The sequence below is a fragment of the Diabrotica undecimpunctata genome, chromosome 4 (assembly GCF_040954645.1).
Source record: "Diabrotica undecimpunctata isolate CICGRU chromosome 4, icDiaUnde3, whole genome shotgun sequence".
NCBI lineage: Eukaryota > Metazoa > Arthropoda > Insecta > Coleoptera > Chrysomelidae > Diabrotica > Diabrotica undecimpunctata.
In genome coordinates, this window is record NC_092806.1 from 4,540,233 (window position 1) to 4,559,451 (window position 19,219).

At 34.7% G+C, this 19,219-nt stretch overlaps 1 protein-coding gene across 2 annotated transcripts in view; it reads left to right on the forward strand.

Annotated features, from left to right (window-relative positions):
* The window catches only part of LOC140439067 (low density lipoprotein receptor adapter protein 1-like), a 39,363-nt gene that overhangs the window by 10,712 nt on the left and 9,432 nt on the right, over positions 1-19,219 (forward strand). The window contains exons 1-2 of one of the 2 annotated variants that reach the window (XM_072528721.1): positions 1,345-1,502; positions 10,136-10,231. In XM_072528721.1, coding sequence (XP_072384822.1) covers positions 1,442-1,502; positions 10,136-10,231 — 157 coding nt within the window. In that variant the 5' untranslated portion in view covers positions 1,345-1,441. Of the gene's footprint in view, positions 1-1,344; positions 1,503-10,135; positions 10,232-19,219 lie in introns of those variants that run through there. The other variant, XM_072528722.1, reaches the window with a different exon arrangement.

Below are 19,219 nucleotides of genomic sequence, written 5' to 3' on the forward strand. Positions count from 1 at the left end.
TAATGTTTAATGCAATTCTAATCCACAATCATTTCCCTTAACCCTAGCCAATGAAAAGTTGCGGAAATTCCCATGATAATAAAACCTGGAAAATGTGCCAATAAGTTGACATTCCTTAGGCCTATAAGTCTTCTGCCAATTATCTCTAAAGTATTTAAAAACTTAAAAAAAATAGATAAATAATGGCCTAGAAAACCAAAAGTACTGTAGTTCAACCTTTTTTAGAATCTGTATGATGTAGTATTGATGTAGTTCTACATCAATCAAGTTTTCGAAAAGGGATAGACTTTTATATAATGTCAAGAAAAATCTTCCCCACCATTATTTTCTAATCTTGAGATCTTACATACCCGGCCGTTATTCTGTAGTTGTCTGGTGGGCCCCAAGGCAGCGTTATTGCAGAGTATTTTATATTTCTACTAATATTTCGGATTTTAAGAACTCTGCTCTACATACTAATTTTGACGTGGTTGGAGTCTCCTCTGGAAACCATGTCGATGTCTCTTCCTCATTTCTTAAGCCCATGGGGGCGTGGTGATACTCTAAATATTTTTAGCTTGCTGTCTTCATTGGCCGCGATCCTGTACCATACGGACGGCTTCATATATGGATTTACCCACCAGCACCAGACACTCATTTAGTTTGCCCATCGTGTTGGAGATCTTCCTCTTGGTCTTCGGCCTTCTATCTTTCCTTCTACTACCAATAGTTCCGTGGTCCCCATTTTTCTGGCTTTGGGCCAAAGTAAATTAGGTATGCTCGATTTACTTTTATTATTAGTCTGTCTTTTGTATGAAGCTCTTCCAGAATTGAACAAGTTGGCGTGTTCTGTCCAGAACACGCGTACAATTCTTCTATAGACCCACATATCGGAGGTTAGGAAACGATAACTATTTCGCCCGTATCAAAGTTCATTCACTATACTCTTTAGAACGATGTTTTAAAAACATTGAAACATGTGGTTATTAGACTTGCTGGAGCAAAACCATACCTAGACACCATATCTCCATAGTGGACTCAGTACTTGCTTATAAAAAATATAGTGTTAGAGTAAAGACACTAACAACAAGATCGAAATTAAATTGTAGTACAATTTCAGAGTTTCTATAATGAAAAATAAAGCTCCGAAGGGGATGGCATCAAGAAATATTTCCACCAAGCCTTAGAAATTAACAAAACATTTGCTAATTATCTTTGCCAAATTAATATATCTTCGAAAGTTAAAAATACTTTTATTGTCCGATAAGAGTGTGACCTCTTCGATACCTAATCTACCTACAAAGAGTTCATTTGGTTGCCTAGCAAATTCTCGCGTGACAATGTCAAAAATTACAAGTTGCTAGGTGATCATTGTCTTATTTTCGTTGTAAAGTCAGCGCTTCTAATCGTATCGACAATATTATTGTTGCTTGATTATTATTTGATAATATAGTGTAGTGGTATGGCTTTTTCCAAAATGAATATTTATAAACTATACACGGATAATATCAAGTTTTTAGAAGGTATAAACAAACTAATTTTTTTTAACATTATTGCTTTTTAATAAGCATTTCGCAGTATCAATAAGTAAGTTGATACTGTTCATTTAAATAATTATTTAAATACCCAATAAGTCATTTTTTTCTATATATTTTTATGTGTATAATAATGCGGGTATTACCTACCTAGTTTTTTAAAGGTTTATAACTATAACAGTTAAGATAGTATTTATTAAAACATAATATACGGGGGAAGTTTAGAAATTACCTTTATTGGGTATTTTTTTCTTACATTTTGGACTTTATCCATTTAATTCTTCTTCGCTTTATGTATGAGGCACCGTCGTCTTTGTTTTTCTGTAGTTTTTTTGCCTCTAATTTTTTTATTGTCGGCAGTGGGTTAATTTTTATATACTATTTTTTTCTCTTGTAACGTTATAACCATCCCATGTTGTTATTTTTCTTCAAGTAATCATATTATTCCAATTTCTTTTGATTTTATTCATTTAATCATTTTGTATTTTGTTGTACTATTTTCATTCTAAATATAGTTAGCGCTCAACTCATGTATCAACTAAACATTATATTTAATATTAATTCTTCATTTTAAATTTTCACTTCCCATTTAATCTTCGCATATTCCCGTATTCATACCCTTTATCTATCACATATATAAAATGTCGATGATCTATTTTAAATAGCAGCAAACTTTATTTGTCTGTTGGCTTCTTGACTTTTGTTTATGTCTGTTTTGCTTCAATGGAATAGGAATGTTTTTATAATATCTTTTTTTCTATTTAAAGTGGTATTTTAGTTCCAAAAACCATTTTATATTCTTATCCTTGGAAGATCACACCAGGGTTAAACACACCCTGGTGTGCTTTTTATTTTTTTCACATAAACCGCATACATCTGTACCAGATACCCAATGATTTTTGTAAAGAAGTAATAAAAAAGTAAATATTTCATGATTTCCAGAGTCTGTTTAATCACTATTGAATACACAAGAATAATCAAATCAATCATTTTATTTTCTCTCCCTAAATTGTAGCAATACAAAAAATATATTAAAAATATTTAAAAATAATTAAAAAACATTTTCTGAAAAAAAAACAGAAATATAACTCAAAATAGTTGACCTTAATTTAACTACAAAATGGTATTTCTAACTAAAAGGTAACACCTTTTGATTATAGAACTCATATTTATTCTTAGCCAGGTATTTCAATTTTACTGACTTTGATGACCACATTCACAACAGATTTTAACTTTGTGCTCCATGCAGTATGCTTTATGGCAAGCTGTGCATGCATCCTTAGTTTTTCTATCTTTTTCTCTGCAGAAATGCCTAGTTTGCTTTACTAAACTTTTGGGATGTTGTGTTGAAAGTTAGTCAACTTAAAGAGTGCTACAATTTTTTTGCCTGAGCGATTTCTGTAAAGAAGGTATGTGAAGTCTCTCCCGCGTTAGTGGTTCAATTAAAGACATTTCTAAAGATTTCAGAAATGATCTTCTATTATTAGATGTATTTTCTTTCCAATTAGGAATTTGTGAGAAAAAATAGCAGCATTGCATTTACACCACTTGCAACAAGCTTATTGAAAAAATTCTTAGAGTGGTCATCTGGATTTTCGTGATGCAGTATAAGAATCATTATCTGTGTATAAGGAATTGTGTGTTACAGGGTTGGTTCTCCTGTAACAGCATTTAACGAATCATAGTGATGTAATGTTAACAGCAAAAAAACAACTTTTTTGGGATTTGGAGTGTATGAGAAGATAGTTTAATTTTCGTCGAATACCAATAATTATGTACCTACTTCTTTTTTGCCGTGCAAGGGCGCCAGAATTGCCTCATTATTTGATCAGCCAGAGATATCGAGGTGAACCAGTTATCTTCTGTTATATTTTGGTTGGTTCCATGTATTGGTTCCGAAAATTTTCGAACGTAACGGGCTGGCACTGCGTTTACCGTATAAAATGTTTTAAAAGTCATGCATTATCATTATCTTTATTCCATATTTATCGAACTTAGAATCTACAAAACAGTAATTAGACCAGTGGTTACATTGTGAAACGTGGACCCTCTCAACCACTGATGAAAATCAACTGAGAATATTTGAGCGCATAATACTAAGGAAGATATTTGGACCAACCCAATGCAGCGATGGTTCGTGGAGAATTAAAATGAACCACGAGCTGGATGAATTAATGCAGAGGGCAGATATTGTCAGATTTGTAAAGTCACAAAGACTAAACTGGCTTTGTCACCTAGAAAGAATGCCAGACAATCGAGCTGTAAAAGTAGTTCAGAGATGGAAGCCCCAAGGAAACAGAACAAGAGGAAGGCCCCGTAAAAGATGGATAGACGACGTAGAGAGGGATCTTAAAACCATGAACATCACCAAGAATAGAAGAACATTGTTAAGCAGGCCAAGACTCACAAAGGGTTGTTGCGCCATTAGAAGAAGAAGAAGATTTATCGAACTTACTACTCATATAAATTTTAAATGGGCATTTGCCCCTGAATTCTGCGAGCTGTTCATCGATAGTACAAAACTCAAAAGGAGTGTACTATGATATACATTTGCGTATAACGATTTACCATAATTCACGTCTTGGTGCAAATTTATCTACTGTTTTTCTTATTGCCCTTGCTCCTTTATCATCAAATCTTAGGCATACACCTAGAAATTCAAACATCTACTTGGACATCGTAGCACGAAATATTCTATTCTAAAATTGTAGGGACCAAAGTTCATCAACGTTAGAGTTATAAACACGTAATCCACCGATAATAACAATAACCTAAAGCAGGCTTTTACTTCTGTTTTATTTGTCAATATTTCTGTGTACTTTAAACAGCGATACTTTCACTTTTGCGAATGATTTTTTCATTTATATAAATTATCCTGGATTTTCCTTGTAATGCGTAACAATATTTCTGGCCGCTGTACAACTACGCCTTGTGGGTTGTTCTGTAGACCAATCATGCCCGACTTTTCCAAGTAAACTTGCAATATGTCTAACTGATTCATGACCTACTTAACAGTATCTATATTGGAGTTTTGTTCTTCAACATAATCCTTGTCAAATTCGAAATCGTTAACAAAGATATCTTGACCATCATCCTCGTTGTTGTCATTAGCAAATAAATTTTCGACTTCCCTTTCCAGCTTGGGTCAATGGACGACGTTTTTCACATTTTTCTTTCCAACTACTTTCCAGCTTCAATGTAGAACATTGAATTGCTGCTGCGCATGCTACATTAAGTTAAGTGTCTGGATGAGCATCTCACATCCAGGGTTAAATCTATCTTCGGTGTTTTTGGTCCCATTAAAATTTTGTTGTTATTATTTTGGTCTGATAAAAAAGGAAGATCAAGGAAGAATCGATAGAGTTAATAAACAAAATAGGACAAGAAAGAGGAAAGGCGATCAAAGAAACGAAAGCAACGAGTGCAGACCAGAGAAACTAAAATAAATCGATAAGAAATCAACTTTAAAATAAGCAATCCTGCGCTGAAAGGCTCAGTCTTTTGCGCAAAGAATTTGAAGAAGAATAGAGTCATGGTATTTGTTATTCATAGGTATCATATTTAGTATATCAGTCAAAATAAACAGATATGTAAATAAATATGAAAATTATAACAGGAAGAAGGGTTTAATCGAAATGGATGGTTTTATTTGATGCACACTATCAATCCCCAAAATTTCGAAACAATCAGTATTTCGGAATACTAATACTAAGTAATTTCTTTAGCTAAATTAACGAAGTCACATAAAAACATCTTAACTAATAATTCTATATTTACTTCTATTTGTCGACTATTTATAAACTCCTTATTAAATATTTGTGAAACAATTTCTAAATACGCAATTAATGATACTTTCTGGGTATTACTAATATTTGACTTGCCCCGGAGATAACAAGTGTGCAAGTCTGATTTCAAGGATATCTCTCTGTTATTATATTACATCAAAGGCAAGACACGTTTTGGTATCGATAATTTTATTATTTTAGTCAACAAAAGAAATGTTCAATATTGCATTTTAATTATGGTCTGGTAATTGATTACAACTACAATAAATATGATGCTGAGGTGAATTTAAATAACGTTTTAAGCAGAAGAAGGTCTTTCCTCGATAATTAATTTTAATGTATTTTTTTTAAGCCAGGTGATAGAATTCTTCGGGTATTATGTGAAGTTTATTTCTATTGGATGATGATCTCAGTTTTATAATTTATTTCTAGTGGGAATAAATGAAGAACAGTCAGTAAAAAACAACGGGCATTTGACACACTTCGCTATCTGAAAGACGTTCTTTAAACATAAAGATGCTCGAGGATAGAACTACTCCAAGAACAATCAATAAGAGAACTATACCAACAACGTCTAGACCAAAAATTAATAGAATTTAGATACGGCAAAATCGAAGAAATATACGAGCATATAAAGGCGAGTATAAAGCAAGCAGCATTCGAAGCCCTTGGGGAAAAAGAACATATAACAAATAAACAGCACTATTATGAAATAAATGAACCAACAAAAAGAATAATTAAAGAAAAAAAGCAACTATACAGAAAATGGCTGACTACAAACAACGATAAAGTTTATAAAGAATATAGAGAAAAAGATATAGAAGTGAAAAACAAATAACACAGCAAAAGAATGAAGAATGGGAAAGAATCTGCTTAAATATTGAAACATATATAGGAGGTACAAGAACTTCGGAGTCATGGAAAGTACTGAGAGGATTGAAACAAAACTCAAAAGAAAAAATTAAATTGAGAAATATACAGGACAAAGAATGGAAGGACTACTACAAGGAACTATTAACAGAACAAAGACTACAATTAATTGGAAAAGAAAACAGGCGAAGACGAAGCAGATCCCCACAACAAGAAATAGAAATAACAGATAGGGAAATGAGAACGGCTATAAAAACAATCAAAAATAAGAAAGCACCGGGACCTGGAGGCATCTCACCTGAGCTTATAAAATACGGATCAAAAAAATTACACTGGATGATACAATTGATATTTCAGAAAACCATAAATGAAGAACAGCTCCCAGAGGAATGGATGGAGGCATATATGACATCTATATTTAAGAAAGGAGATAGAAAACGATACGAAAACTACAGAGGAATAAGCCTAATATCATCAATAGGAAGATTATATGGGAAGATACTGCGAGAAAAGATAGAGCAAGCGGTAAAAGGTAAAATTGGGGAGGATTAGGCAGGCTTCACGGCAGGAAGATCATGCATAGACCACATATACACACTGGAACAACTGTTGGAAAAGAAAAAAGCAAAAAATAGAGATATACATTGGGCATTTGTGGATCTAAGAAAGGCGTATGACTCTGTACCAAGGTCAGAACTATGGGAGGCAATGTACAAATTAGAAATACAGACGGAACTCATAGAAGCTACAAAAGCTCTGTATAAAGAAAATAAATTGTCCATTAAAATGGGAACAAGAATCATAGGAGACTTCACCACAACAAAAGGGCTCCTGCAGGGTTGTTTCACATCTCCAACCCTATTCAAAATATACTTAGAGAAAGTATAAAATATACTTGACTACATGGAAAAGAAAATGCGAAGGCATGGGAGTACCGATACGGAACGAATACCTATATACGTTAAGTTTTACAGACGATCAAGTAGTGATTGCACAAGACCAAGACGACCTCAGCTACATGATGAAGAAACTACAAGAAGAATATACCAAGGCTGGACTAGATATTAACCTCGCGAAAACAGAGTAGGTACCTATCTACAAGTGAAGAAGACATAGAAGATCTACAGATTGATGACAACGTAACAATCAAAGGAAAGGATAAATTCAAATACCTGGGGTTTATAATCACGAAAAAGGCAACAACAGAGGAAGAAATTACACAAAGATTAGGACAAACAAGAACAGCAATCCGACAACTTTACTCAGGATGGTGGGATAGACACCTAAATATGAAGACCAAAAACGCAGATTTATAAAACATTAGTGCGAAGTATTATGACATATGGGGCTGAAAATTGGATCATAAACAAGAAAAACAGCAGTAAGATAGTAGTATCCAGAGTAACAAGAATGGATAGGAGAAGTAATGACGAAATAAAGTAAAGAACATCAATAGAAACAGACATACTAACATATATAGAACAAAAAAGACTAAAGTGGTATGGACATGTAAGAAGAACTAGCGACAGCAGATGGATAAAGAGAATAGCCGAATGGAGCCCCATAGGAAGGAGGAAAAGAGGACGACCCCGAAAATCCTAGAGGAACGAAGTAGACGATGCCATGAGTAAGAGAGGACTAAACGATGGTGAATGGAACAACAGACAGAGATGGAAACGGTTGAGCGAGGGAAGGCAGTGAATACTGTAGAATCCCTAAAATATATATATATATATATATATATATATATATATATATATATATATATATATATATATATATATATATATATATTACATCAATGGTATTCCGGGTTTGACTCCGCGTTAAATGTTGTTGGTTTTGATAAAAACCATTTTGACTTGTTGCCATTGAAAAAGCAATGGCAACAAGTCAAAATGGTTTGTATCAAAACCAACAACATTTAACGCGGAGTCAAACCCGGAATACCATTGATGTAACATACAGCTCCCGCGGAAATATCAAAACTAACATATATATATATATATATATATATATATATATATATATATATATATATCTAATATTTAATTGTCTGATTGCCTTTTCCAAGGCAATATTAAAGAGGAGACACACCAGCGCGTCCCCCTGTCTTAGACCATTATTAATGTCAAAGAACGTAGAGTTTTCTCCTTCAATTCTAACGCATGAGCTTACGTTTTGCATTGTTAGTTGGTTCAGCTTAACTAACTTAGGTGGGATCCCAAAGTCTTCTTCTTCTTTAGCCTTCATTTATGCATTGTTGGACATAGGCCTCCTCCAATTGCTTCCACGCTTTCCAATCTTTTGCAATTCTCATTGCTTTCCAGTTATCCATCTCTTTTTGGGTCTTCCCACGCTTCTTTTTAGGGGTCATGGCCATATTGTGTCATTATCAAGAGAGTTCCAAGTTCCCTTATGTATATCTTTATGGGAAAGTCATGTCCCAGCTATTACCATGTTCTTAGACATCGCAAAGTTTTTGATTCTGAGACCGTTATTATTAGAGTCTACGTGTAGGCTCTCTTTTCCGATGGTGGGAGAAAATATATTCTCTCTTCCGACTTTGGAATTATAGTCTCCTGCTATTATTTTGATGTCATTTTTGGGCACTCATCGTACTCTCGGTCTAGTGCCTCATAGAACATGTCTTTTTCTTCATCCTCTTTTTCTTCCGTTGAAGCATGGATTTAAGTCTTATTCGTTCGACATATCCTGTGATCAATAGCTTTGAAATCGATTACACTATGTTTGACCTTGCTGCTTACAATAAATCCGGTATCAAATTCGTGTCGGGTAGGATGTCCACTGTAGTAAATATTACAGTTATTTTTTTCCAGGATGCCTGAGCTAATCCACCTCATTTCCTGTAAAGCAATGAGTTGGCTTTATTAATTTCTTGTATGAGCAGAGCCGTGGCTTCAGGCTGATAAAGGCTTCTTACGTTCCACGTGCAAATTTTTAAATCGTTATCCTTTTTTCTTTCCTTTATAATCCGCATTTGCTCATCTTCTGGGGTGGAAGTTTATTCTAATCGATTGGTGTCTTGAGTCTACAATAATATGATCAATAATATTTACTGTACGTCTGTCTGGTGATTTCCAGATGTCTTTGTGTATATCTTTTCGAGAGAAGTTAAATTTATACCATGGATTCCAAAAAAAATTATTATGAAAAAATCAAAGGCACAAATATATTTAAAATTAGTTATTTCTCAAGCACACAATTTTTTAATTTTTTTTAGGCTGTGTTATCATTCCTTTCCTTTTAAAATGAAAGTATTTGCTTCGTTGCAGCTATCCTTGATTTAGCTGTTGATCTGTTGTGTCTTTATTTTGCAGTGTAAACACATTTCGACATAATGTCAGGACATTGATTTTGTAGAATAAACTGTTCTCTCAGAAATAACGCTTGAAGCGACCGGCGATTTTGAATATCAGTTACGCGTAATGGGCCGGGTTTATCGACCACATGACCTTCTCATTGGTCATTTAGGTCACATGCTCGATAAACAATGGCAAATTAGAAAGAGATGTAGGGACTGTTTTGCTTCAGTTTTCTCTGTCACGCTGACAGAACGAAATTGTATTGCGACGCTAAGTCTATTTATATTATATGTCTATGCTTTTATAATAAAGTTAACATAACCTAACATAACCTGCTTTTTTATTTCCGACGTTTTTGCACTGGTTACTGGAGGAACTATTCACAAATTTAATTTACTTTGTAATTAAAAAACTATTTGATAGAATTCACTTGCGTTTTTAATTACTATACAAACAACAACATAAAAAGTTATAAGTAAATGACACTTTGGTAATTATGTTCAATAAAATGTAAAATAAAATCTTATAAATAAATTACTGTGTGAGAAAAACCCAGAATTATAGATATATAAAAACTTGTTCCCATGTACATGAATATGTAAAGATGTAAATTAGTGTTATAATATTTTTTTCATTTCAGAGCTTTCTGAAGAATTATTTTCCAAGATTACCAAAGAACCCAAACAAGAAAACGTACCTGAAAATGATGCCAATACATTTAAATTAAAATATATAGGTAAGAAAAATATTAAATCCTTGATATTTGGTTTGGTGTGTTAGTCTAAATTTCTATTTGTTTATGTATTTCATAACAACAAAAGTGACACCTAAAATTCACTTCCAAAATAAATATTTAACAATGAGTATTACCTGGTTCTCGTTTCTAACGAGGAATTATGTAAGTTTATAACCAGAGTTTCTAACACAATGTTAAACTCCACAAAAATCTGCAAACACTATAAAAGTTTCATAACTATCATCATCATCATCTTAGGCTCTACAACTTTTGGACTTGGACACAGGAATTGACGGCATACCTGCAGAACCGGGAGCGATAGTTTACTAATCAGATACATAAACTAATAGTAAGAGCTGGGAATGAGGAACAAATCCCGGAAGAGTGGTATTCTGGAATTGTTTGCCCGTTACACACAAAGGGTGATCAATTGGAATGCAGAAACTGTAGGGGTACAACCCTTCTTAACACAGTATACAAAATATTTTCGAGTATCCTATATAGTCGCCTACGTGCATATTCCAAGGTGCTTCTTGGCGAATATCAAACTAATTTTAGGTCTCGTCGATCAAGAACAGACCAGATTTTTGTGCTGATACAGAAACCAGAAAAAACCAACGAATTCAATATCGATACCTACTAACTCTTCGTAGATTTAAATCAGCCTATGATAGTGTGCTATGAGGTAAATTGTATGAATCCATGTATGAATTCCACATTCCCGATAAACTAATAAGATTGGTAGAGCTACAAAACGTACAAGTTTTTTGCAAAGTAGAAATAAAAAGTGAACAATCACAAGCGTTTGAAACGCATATCGGTCTATGACAGGGAGGTACAAGACAGATGAAAATCTCTTGAACAAAGAATCCTGAGAGGAGTATTCGGTTGCATCTGTGAAAACGATATTTACAGGAGGAGGTAGAACTATGAGATATACTCAAATACAAACAGGTATCTGGTTGTAAAGACGTTATATCTATCATAGAAATATGAAGACTATTTGGTAGGATTCTATAATGATCGCAGCAGATATATATTACAACGGCACTTGGTTGTCGTTTTCAACGAGTAGTTGCGTAAGTTTATAACCAGAGTTTCAGGTGAGTACTGCAATTCATAAGAGTGCAACATAAATTTTTACATAAATTTTACACCATACTTTTCTCCTCCTCCTCCTCAGTCCTAATCCCTTTTGGGATGTGGTGACACCATCAGGCCTTTACCGTTTTTGCACGATTTCTCTCCATTCTTCTCTGTCCTGGGCTAGTTGTTCGGCTTCATGTAACCCTTGGTTAATCAGTATTGTTGTTTGGTCTACCCAACGGCTTGGGGATCTTCCCCTAGGTCTCTTTCCTTCAACTCTACCCTCGACTATCAGTTTTTCCATCGTACTTGTTCTTCTAGCAATGTGTCCAAAATACTGCAAATATCTCTGTTGTATTTGTTTAAGCAATATATCTTTTACTTTAAGTTGTTCTAATATTGATACGTTAGTGCGATGATCAATCCAGGATATTCTCAACATGCGGCGGTATACCCACATTTCAAAAGCGTCCGGTTTATTTTTATCCGCTTTCTCTAAGGTCCACGTTTCGGATGCATGTGTCGCTATGGGAAAAATGAGCGCCCTTACCAGCCTTAGTTTTGTATGTATTGTTATGCTAGAATTTTTCCAAATTGCTACCAGTTTCTTCATAGCTGTTCTAGCAATAGTCAACCTTTTACGTATCTCTCTGTCACACCCTCCCGTCATTTGTTATTAGGGACCCCAGGTATATGAAACTATTTACTACTTCAAAGCCCCCAATTTCTTTAATGTGTTGAAGATTATTCCGAGCTCTGTCTACTATCATGATCTTTGTCTTACTCCTATTTAGCTGTAGTCCATATGTTTTGCTTTTTTCCTCCAGACGTCTCATTATGTCTTTCATTTCTACTTGTTTTGCCGCAATTATTAAAGTGTCATCAGCATATCTCAAGCTACTGATTTTTTGACCTCCTACTGATATTCCGCCCTTCCATCCGTCTAGTACCTTTCGCATAATGTCTTCGCTGTAGATATTAAACAGAGTTGGCGAGATTATACATCCCTGCCTGACACCTGCCTCTGTTCTGAAATGATCGGAATGGGTGTTGTTAATTTTTACTGTGCACTATATATATATATATATATATATATATATATATATATATATATATATATATATATATATATACATATATATATATATACATATATATATATATATATATATATATATATATACATGTATATAAATATACATATATATATATACATATATATATATATATATATATATATATATATATATATATATATATATATATATGCGTATGCTAAAGAAGCAACTTGAAGAACAAATAGTAAAGGAACAAAAATAAAAATTAGGTACTTCAATGGTGTTTCCAAAATTAGTCCTTTAAACTAGTCTTCTTCTTCAAGTGCCATCTCCGCGGCGGAGGTCGGCAATCATCATAGCTATTCGGACTTTTAAACTAGTAAATACACATAATCATACTAATTCTTCAACCTTCAGCAAGTTATCAGAATATAACTAGAATTGATTAAAAAATAGTGGACTTTTATTACTCAATTTCCGACTGTGAATTTGATATTATCTTCATAGCAGAATCCTGGTTAATTGCCAATGTAAATAGTACTAAATTGTTTCACTCTGAATACTCGTTTTTTAGAACTGATCGCAATTTTAATGCCACCGATTTTACTAAAGAAGGTGGTTCTGTTAAAGTAGTCAATAATGATTTCAATCTAACTAAATTAAAATTAAATTTAAATAGCGTTAGCCCATTCATCGATACTGTTAGCATAAAAATAAGATTTTATCACATCAATATTCTTGCATATTACAACTTAGCAAAATTACTGGATATACAACCCAAATTTTCTTGCTTCATATTCTTATAGATGTGTTTAAATTCTTTTTTTGTTCTTGTTAAGAGGACTACATCGTCTGCGTACGCTATACATTGATGTTTATAGTGGAAAATTGAACCTGTAGTTGGGATCTTACTTTCTCTCATTATTGCCTCCAAGACAAAGTTAAACAGATCAGTATAAAGTGGATTCCCTTGTCTTAATACTCTTGTAACCGAAAAACAGATTTGACATACTTCCTTCTATGACCACTCTATTGTTTGTACTTGCTAGCAACATTTTTAATAATTTTATTAACCTTTTTGATATTGAAGAGCAATTTTAAGGTAAATATTTGATCCACTGTCATCTTCCTGCTCTAAACCCTCCTTGATATTTACCTACTATGCCATTCTCGTATTTTTCAGTCTATTAAGTATGATCTTTGCTAATATTTGGTACACAACATCCAGTAAAGCTATCCCTCTGTAATTTTTACAAAGAGTTTTGTCACCTTTCTTATGTATTGGACAAATTACGACATTACTCCATCTCTCGGGCATTTTCTCCTCTCTCCACACTCTCAGTATCAAATTACATATCTTTCTTTGCAGTGTGACCCCTCCTTTCTTTAAAATTTCCGCCGGGATTCCATTCTCCCCTGCGCTTTTACCGATTTTAAGTCATTATATTGTTTCCTTTATTCCCTGTTTTGTTGATTCCTCTACGTATTCCTCATCATTATCCTCTGATTGGCCCATTGCCTCATCTGTTTGCATATGTTCTTCATTATTTAGTAGTTCTTCAAAATATTGTGCCCATCTGTTTAATTTCTCTGCAGTATTTCCAAGGAGCAGTCCTTTATTCCTACAAAAAATTGTTTGCGTGATTTGTTTGTCTGCTTCTCTTCTCTTCTTGATAGAATTTTTTTATTTCTTTGCTAATGTAATGCTCCTCTATTGTTTTTAATTTTTTTTTCCAAATATTCTCTCTTTTTTTTTTCTTCAGATTCTTTTAGCTTTTTTCCTTTTCGTCTTATGTTAAACATGAATAACCTTAACAAAAACAGAAAGATCTCAGGATAACGTGTTGGATTTGGTATTGAAAGATGTAAGGGAAGTTAAACAAAAATAGAAGAAAAGAAATCATATTGGAATTCCTACAGTATCAACAGAAGGTGATATAGCAAAAAAATATAGCTCTAAAAAATGACATTTAAGTGTTTAAAAAAGAAATTGAATAATCCTAGTCAAAAAAAGTTATGAAAAAGCACAACGAATAAACCGCGGTACACTTCAATGCTTAAAATAAATGGTTTATTTGATGCTTTATTTTTTATTTCGAATAAAATTCGCGAAAAAATCTGTAACTCACAAAGATATATTGAACTAAATTTTATTATCTTCATAATATACTACAAAAGTACCTCAAACCATGACAAAATAATTTACCAGACATGAATAGTTGTTTTTGGTCATAGATCGATGATTTGGTATATATCACTGACAGTTACGTCATATAAAAATATCACATAATATCCTTGTTTCTTGTTTAATTATTACACTCTCCGAATAATAATCATGACTTTCCGTTTTTTTCATTTAATTATTGTGGAATCTGAATATTTTATCTGTAATTTTTACATACCATTTAAAAAGAATATACAATTAGATGATTATTATTAATTAGTTTAAAAAATTCTTTGACAGAGTGGTAATTTTCTATAGAATTACACATTCTCTATACCTATTTTTATTGATTTTCAAAAATGGTTTGACCAATAAACTACAAAACTACCTGTAAGACTTTTGTGATGCAGTATTTTATATTAGAATGAAATATCTCAATAGTTGGAACGAATGCTGGTCACAACATACTTATACCAAGCCTTCTAGATACTGCAGTATACAAAATCAAATACCGAATAAAACGTGGTTTCAGCCATATAATTATTCAAGAAAATATATCACAACTGTAACACGTCTTAGATTTGGCCACGCCTGTTATCCCACACATCTATATAAAATTCATGTTCTCGAAAATGATCTTTGTCAAAATTGTGGCAAAAAAGGTGATTTAGATCTGTAATGAACTGTGAGCGTAACATACGGACTGAACCTTAAAATTAAGAAAACTAAATTCATGGTTGTCAGCCGTACAAATTTAGATCCCGGGGCACTAATGGCAGGTAGCGAAGAGATCCAGAGAGTCGACAGATTCACTTACCTCGGAACTACCCTCAACGTACAATGGGACTACGCTCAAGAGATTAGATCCAGAATTGAAATGGCACGGTCTACATTTATTAAGTTGAGATCCTTGCTGTGCTGCAGTGATCTCAGTTTGGCAACCAAGATGCGAATAGTGAGGTGCTACGTTCTTCCAGTGTTACTGTATGGAGTTGAAGCCTGGACACTGACGCAAGCCACTGAAAAACGAATCGAAGCCTTCGAGATGTGGATATACAGAAGGATACTAAAAATATCTTATGTGGACCATGTCACCAACGTTGAGGTCCTACAGCGCATGACAAAAGAAAAAGAAGTGCTTAATTTAATTAAACAACGCAAACTTGAGTACCTCGGCCACGTGATGCGGAACGAAGAAAAATATCGAATTCTTCAACTTGTTATGCAGGGTAAAGTATTTGGCAGAAGAGGACCGGGACGCCGTCGTATCTCGTGGTTGAAAAATCTCCGACAATGGTTTGAGATGACCTCAGCGGAGCTGTTTCGCAGAGCAGTCAACAAAACCATGATAGCCTTGATGATCGCCAACATCCGGACCGGATAAGGCACTGAAGAAGAAGAAGAAGATCTGTAATAATTTAGATTGAAGCTGTGTATATAAATCTAATAAACCCCTCTAATAAATTGTCACCACTATAATAAAGGCTGTCACCATTGTAGAAGACGTCTGTCTCAATATCCTTATCAATGCATCTACAATTCTTAGGGGATACTTATCCCTGCGAGCGGGGCAAGGCTTACTGGTTCCACTAGTCTGGACTGACTGGTTCCGCCCTCGCGGATTTACAAGAGGGTAGTGAGATTTTTGGAAGGAAGGGGATTAAGGACTTCTCGGTCTCAGGTCCTGCAAAGAGTGAGAGGCTGTGGGCTTACGTTAGAAGCCGGAGCACTGCATAAGCGGAAATGTGTATCTCTTCTAGTCTCTACCTGTAACGGCCGGGAATAACAAAAAAAACAAATTTCGAGTTTACAATGTATTAAATAGACTGTACACTACAAAATATCAGTTATGACCAATAATGTTCGATCAGGCGCGAAGGGAGACGAGAAGAGACAAAGCAAGGAATTAAAGGTCGAACAATTCCGTATCATTAGATATACCTTGGGTTAGTATATAGATCTTAGTTACCTTAGCGTATTTAGGCTTTAGCTAATGAATACGCCTCCAGTCCTACAGGGATTCGAGATCCGTCAGTTTTCGAGAAGTCAAAACGGCGCGCCGTCGCGAACCTTCGAATTTCCAGTTACCGGCACTTATACGTCACACTATCCCGTCGAGTTAAATAGCGCGCTCCGATCGCCGCGCCTCTCGGGTGGGGCACTCTCGGGCGCCGAGCTCTTACTGGACCTTTGACCCACTTCTGTTTGTTTTTATCTATTGCCAACTCGTACTTTAGATTCTTTTGTCACGTCCGAAGTGGAGATTTGTTTTTACGTTTTCGCTGATTATGCCATCTATTCCATGTGTTAAACTGGATCACGCTATGTAAAACTTCTTAGTCAGCTCAATTCTTCTCACTTGTTTCACAATTCGTACCTTGTATTCATTTCTAACAAAGTCTAAGTGTCGTAATTTTTTAAACATTCAGGCTTGTGTTAAACTGGGTCAATTGTTTTGTTTTTAATTTGAAATGTATACGTTAAACTGTGTCGAATTTATTCTTTATTAATTTGGAATATATAATAATTACTTAAATAATCCTTACTCTTTTATAGGCTAATTATCTCTTAATTTTTCCTTCTTTATTTCCTTGCTATGTTTACATTACAGATCATATTTTTTTCGAATGCCAAAAATATAAGGATGAAACAGATCAATTTATTCATCAATTACATGATCTTAATGTACAGGCTCCGTTTAATATCCTTAGTCTCTTAGCTAATGGAAATGAGAGAATTTATAATGCATTAGTAAAATTTCTGTCAAGTACCAAAATAGTCTTGTAGTATCTACTATCAAAAAAATATATGTATATGCAAAATTGTGGTGAGCAACTTAGACAGTCCATAGCAAAGCAGCTGTCGGATTGAGTAGATAGCTGCTCAAGAGTTTGCTGTGGAACTGAGAACCTCATCATCTTATTTGTATGCAAATATAGATAAAAAGGAGATAATACAAAAAAAAGTGTTTTGAATTATATTACTTATGTGTACCGTTTTTTGAACACACTGATGATGTTGAAAAGATACTATATTTAACTTGTATATTATTTTAATTTCAGTTCTTAAAGCATATTATTCAGCTTTTCGTTATTGATATTTTATGGACTTAACGGTCATAAAATTTATATGTTTAAGGTATTAGTCATGTTGTAACTGGCTGATTGACACCTAGTCTATGCCAATAACAAAAAAAATACCTATTTTTATTTATTTGCACGTGCTAAACATCGAAGTAAAAAACGAGATGAAACAGAAATATAGGAGAGGAACACAAAGATTCAATGGTGGATGTTAATTGTTGAGAATGATTTATTCGGGGCAAAAATAGTGGAAAAAAAAGGTTGGAGCACAAAAGGAAGTTCTAATACAATTTGGAGTTCGATAACCTATTACGACGGGGTGTTGAGGCTACAAATGCCAAGGGAATGCACTCTTGTAGCTTATGCTGATGATCTCGCACTGGTTGCGAAGGCGAGTCAGAAAACGGACATGGCTAATACAGCTAACACAGCCCTGCGTCGCATTGGTAGGTGGATCAGAGAGAACGATCTACAGCTAGCGCCTCAGAAAACTGAGGTGTTAGTTCTCAAAGGGACCCGGGAAAAATCCTATCTTCGCTTTATAGTGGAAGGTGTCTAGGTTGCACCGGTTAAATCGATTAAGTATCTGGGAGTCTGGTTGTCGGAAGGACTAAGATTCGGAGTACACATCCAAACGACAGTAGAGAAGGCGAACCGAAATCTGGAAGCATTGATACGGCTGATGTCAAACATTGGAGGCCCAGGAAGCACCAAAAGAAAGGTGCTAAATGGAGTTTTCCAGTCGGTGGTAACCTACGCTGCCCCCGTGTGGTGTAGCGTACTAAACACTGCGAAATACGCTAAGATGATGGAGACTTCGCAAAGGCGAATGCTCCTCAGAGTATCTAGCGCGTATAGGACAGTTTCAAATGAGGCTCTATATGTCATTGGAGCGGTGATATCGATCGTTTTGTTGTGTAAAGAGCGAGCGAGGATGTATGCGAGGAGGATGGATGTAAATATAGATGAAAATGAGAGAGAAAGAACGTTAGTAGAGTGGCAGACAGAATGGGCGAATGATAGTGGAAAGGCAAGGTGGACGAAGGAGCTTATTCCCGATCTGAGACCGTGGTGGGAATGTAAGTTCAGGAAACTAGACTACTTCCTGACGCTGTTTCTGACCGGACATGGTAGTTTTGGCACCTTCACAAATAGAATAGGCAAATCTGCCTCGGCAGACTGTACTGTTTGTGGGGTACCAGACGCTCCCGCCTACATCTTAACTGCCAGAGATGGACAAATGAGATGGGAGATTTCTAGAGGCGAATGAGTTTCGGGCTGGATGAAAGAAACATTGTAAACATAATGTTGAGAGGAGAGAAAGAACGGAGAGAAGTACACTGTCTGATTTCTGTCGTGATGAAGAAAAAGGAGCAGGAGGACAAAGGAGGAAATTGAGCCAGGGATCTGAAATTTATAGTTAATATTATTTATTAGTTGATGACCTAACGTCTAAACATTTTCTGATTTACGGTAATAGGTATGGTTATTTATAAATTTTTAATTGTTTTTTGAGTGGCAAGACCACCTCTCTGGAGCGGTGGTTAAGGTTTTAGCCGAAACACGGCTAATTTGGCACTACCCTGGGGTCTTCTGG